Source organism: Tachysurus vachellii, chromosome 26 (genome assembly GCF_030014155.1).
Source record: "Tachysurus vachellii isolate PV-2020 chromosome 26, HZAU_Pvac_v1, whole genome shotgun sequence".
NCBI lineage: Eukaryota > Metazoa > Chordata > Actinopteri > Siluriformes > Bagridae > Tachysurus > Tachysurus vachellii.
In genome coordinates, this window is record NC_083485.1 from 500,001 (window position 1) to 502,500 (window position 2,500).

The 2,500-nt window shown below is 41.2% G+C and overlaps 2 protein-coding genes across 2 annotated transcripts in view; both read left to right on the forward strand.

Moving 5' to 3' along the window:
- The window catches only part of LOC132841363 (uncharacterized), a 266,572-nt gene that overhangs the window by 99,105 nt on the left and 164,967 nt on the right, over window positions 1-2,500 (forward strand). The gene's annotated exons all lie outside the window — the stretch shown is intronic.
- arhgap20b (Rho GTPase activating protein 20b) overlaps window positions 1-2,500 on the forward strand; it is a 20,089-nt gene that overhangs the window by 11,638 nt on the left and 5,951 nt on the right. Inside the window, exons 9-10 of the mRNA XM_060863127.1 lie at window positions 1,352-1,534; window positions 2,233-2,396. Coding sequence (XP_060719110.1) covers window positions 1,352-1,534; window positions 2,233-2,396 — 347 coding nt within the window. The remainder of the gene's footprint in view (window positions 1-1,351; window positions 1,535-2,232; window positions 2,397-2,500) is intronic.

The window sequence follows — 2,500 nt, forward strand, 5'->3', positions numbered from 1 at the left end:
ATGAGCTGTGATTCGACCATATTTTTTCCTTGAGATACGAGCAAATTTTTGAGATACGAGCATCCGAGCCGCCGCTGAAACAAAGATCCCCAACAACCACGCGTGCTCTGTTTCCCCCACCTCAGCTTCCCCCGTCTCACTCGGTTAAAGCCGCCTTCACACTGCACACGACAAACGACGGCTGATAAACAGGAAGTCATTCATTTCCTATGGAGAATCGCAAGGTGACGACCATCTGAGGATCCGTTTTAAGCGTTGGATCCGTTAAAAAAATGTAACTTGTGCGACTACACCGCATCTGATATGCCGACCGGACAGGTTTTTATTAAAACGACCGGCAGATGTTAGTGAGGAAAGAGTGACAAAAAAGGCAAAAACAAGTGAAGAGAAAAGCGATGAAGAAAATTAAGCAAAATTAATGTAAAGAAAACAGAAATTGTAGCAATTAAGTTAAGAGAAATCAAGCATCGAGTTAGTTCTGTCAGGCCACGTCATCAAGCGTGCATCAGCTGTTAATCAGCTGTTAATCAGATGTCCACGACGCGCACCAATCCGGTTACTACATCCATATTACCGACCATTTAAATTCCCATTCATAGAGCCGCTCTAGCGCTTTGGTGCTGCTGTGATCTAAACTCCCTCCTCCAACCCCGACTCCACCGAGCCGGAACCTGTGTTCGTTGTACCAGTTTACGTCATAAATCTCCACATATTTTTCTCTCTCTCCCTCTCCCTAATTATTTAATTATTTTTTTTATCCATTTATTATTTTGATTTCTTTTGTTTAACTCTATGCATGATTAATGGTTCTGTTATACGGAGGTTTATTCTATTTTCTATTTGCTGCTCTCCGCACTCTAAATGAAGTTTAGTTAAGTTCCATTTAAGTGTAAAGTAGCATTAAGAGTGTACAGTAGAGTGTAAAGTAGAGTAAGTGAACGAAAGTGAAAGTGTAATTCCTCCTAACTCCTCCTCCTGTTTACTCCTCCTCCTGTTTACTCCTCCTCCTGTTTACTCCTCCGCCTGTTTACTCCTCCTCCTGTTTACTCCTCCTCCTGTTTACTCCTCCGCCTGTTTACTCCTCCTCCTGTTTACTCCTCCCTCAACCTCCGTGCGCATCTTCCATAAAGTAAAACCAGTTTATTTTTTTAACATTCTCTTTTATTACTGTATGTTTTTATACAATATTTGTCATTTATAAATACAGTACGGAACATTTTTCATATTCAAAACACATAAATAAAACAACTGGAGTGTAATTTTGCGAGCTGGAACGGATTAATGGGATTTCAATTCATTTAAACGGGAATCATTTAATACTGTGTGAAAGTAAAAGCACTTCCTGATTTAGGTCACGAGCTCCCTTTCTGCATCCTTCTAAACTCGTTGCGAGGTCAGAGGTCACGGCAGATGCTCGGGAGACACCAATGGCACAGTGCTGATGAACTGCATCTTACTGAGGACACGAACGAGTTGACAACATCTCGCTTTATATTGAAGAGTAGAGCTGCAATACACACATACATCCATGCAGGTGTGTTTACCTATTTATAACACACATACACACACACACACACACACACTTTGCATTAATATCTTTCTTAAGGCAGTTTATACTAAAGTCTTTGGATGTGTACTACAGCATGTGTGTGTGTCTGGCTGTCAATCATAAGCCAGTCACATGTATTTCTGTGAGAGAGAACAGAACTACTGTAACATGTGACCCAGATACCACAAGCCTGCAGGTGAAAAAACACATCTGTATTTAGAGAAAAAGGGAAATCCAGTGCTTTATTTTTTTCCATCTCAGAGCGATAATAAAACACACACATGGAGGCAGCGTAACTGGAGACTGAGAAGTCACACTCAACACCTGACAGAAAGGAAGTGTGGGGGTTAATAAGCATGATTCAGTGTCTAGTGTCTTTCCTGGTTATTTTTTGTCTTTATTTTTCAGTATAAAGCCTAATCATGATTTATTTCTGAAGCTGCATATTGGTGTCTAAAATAAAGAAAGAAACAAATAAAACTGATTGGATGGGTGAAAATATAAAACATATTAAAAAAAAGGTTGTTTTGTGTGTGTGTGTTTGTGCGTGTGCGCGCGCGTGTGTGCGTGTGTGTGCATGTGTGCGCATGTATGTGTGTGTGTGTGTGTGTTTGTGCGTGTGTGCGCGCGCGTGTGTGTGCATGTGTGTGTATGTGCATGTGTGTGTGTGTGCTCTGAGGCAGGTTCTTTAAAGCACAAGAGGAAACAATCTCTGATTGGTCGGGCCCTAAGGAAAAGCCATGGCCAATCAGAATCACAGTCTGACCTTCAGCCCGCCTCCAACAAACTCTTTGGCCAATCACTGGCCTCGGTGTGTTCTGATGGAAATCTGCCTAAAGTGATAATGGTGAGGAATCAGATGTGATTTTGTCTGTAAATTATTTAACGTCTTCTGGAAAAACATCACATTTATTTTGCTGCTTTTTGCTCCCTCTCCTTTTTGATCTCTCT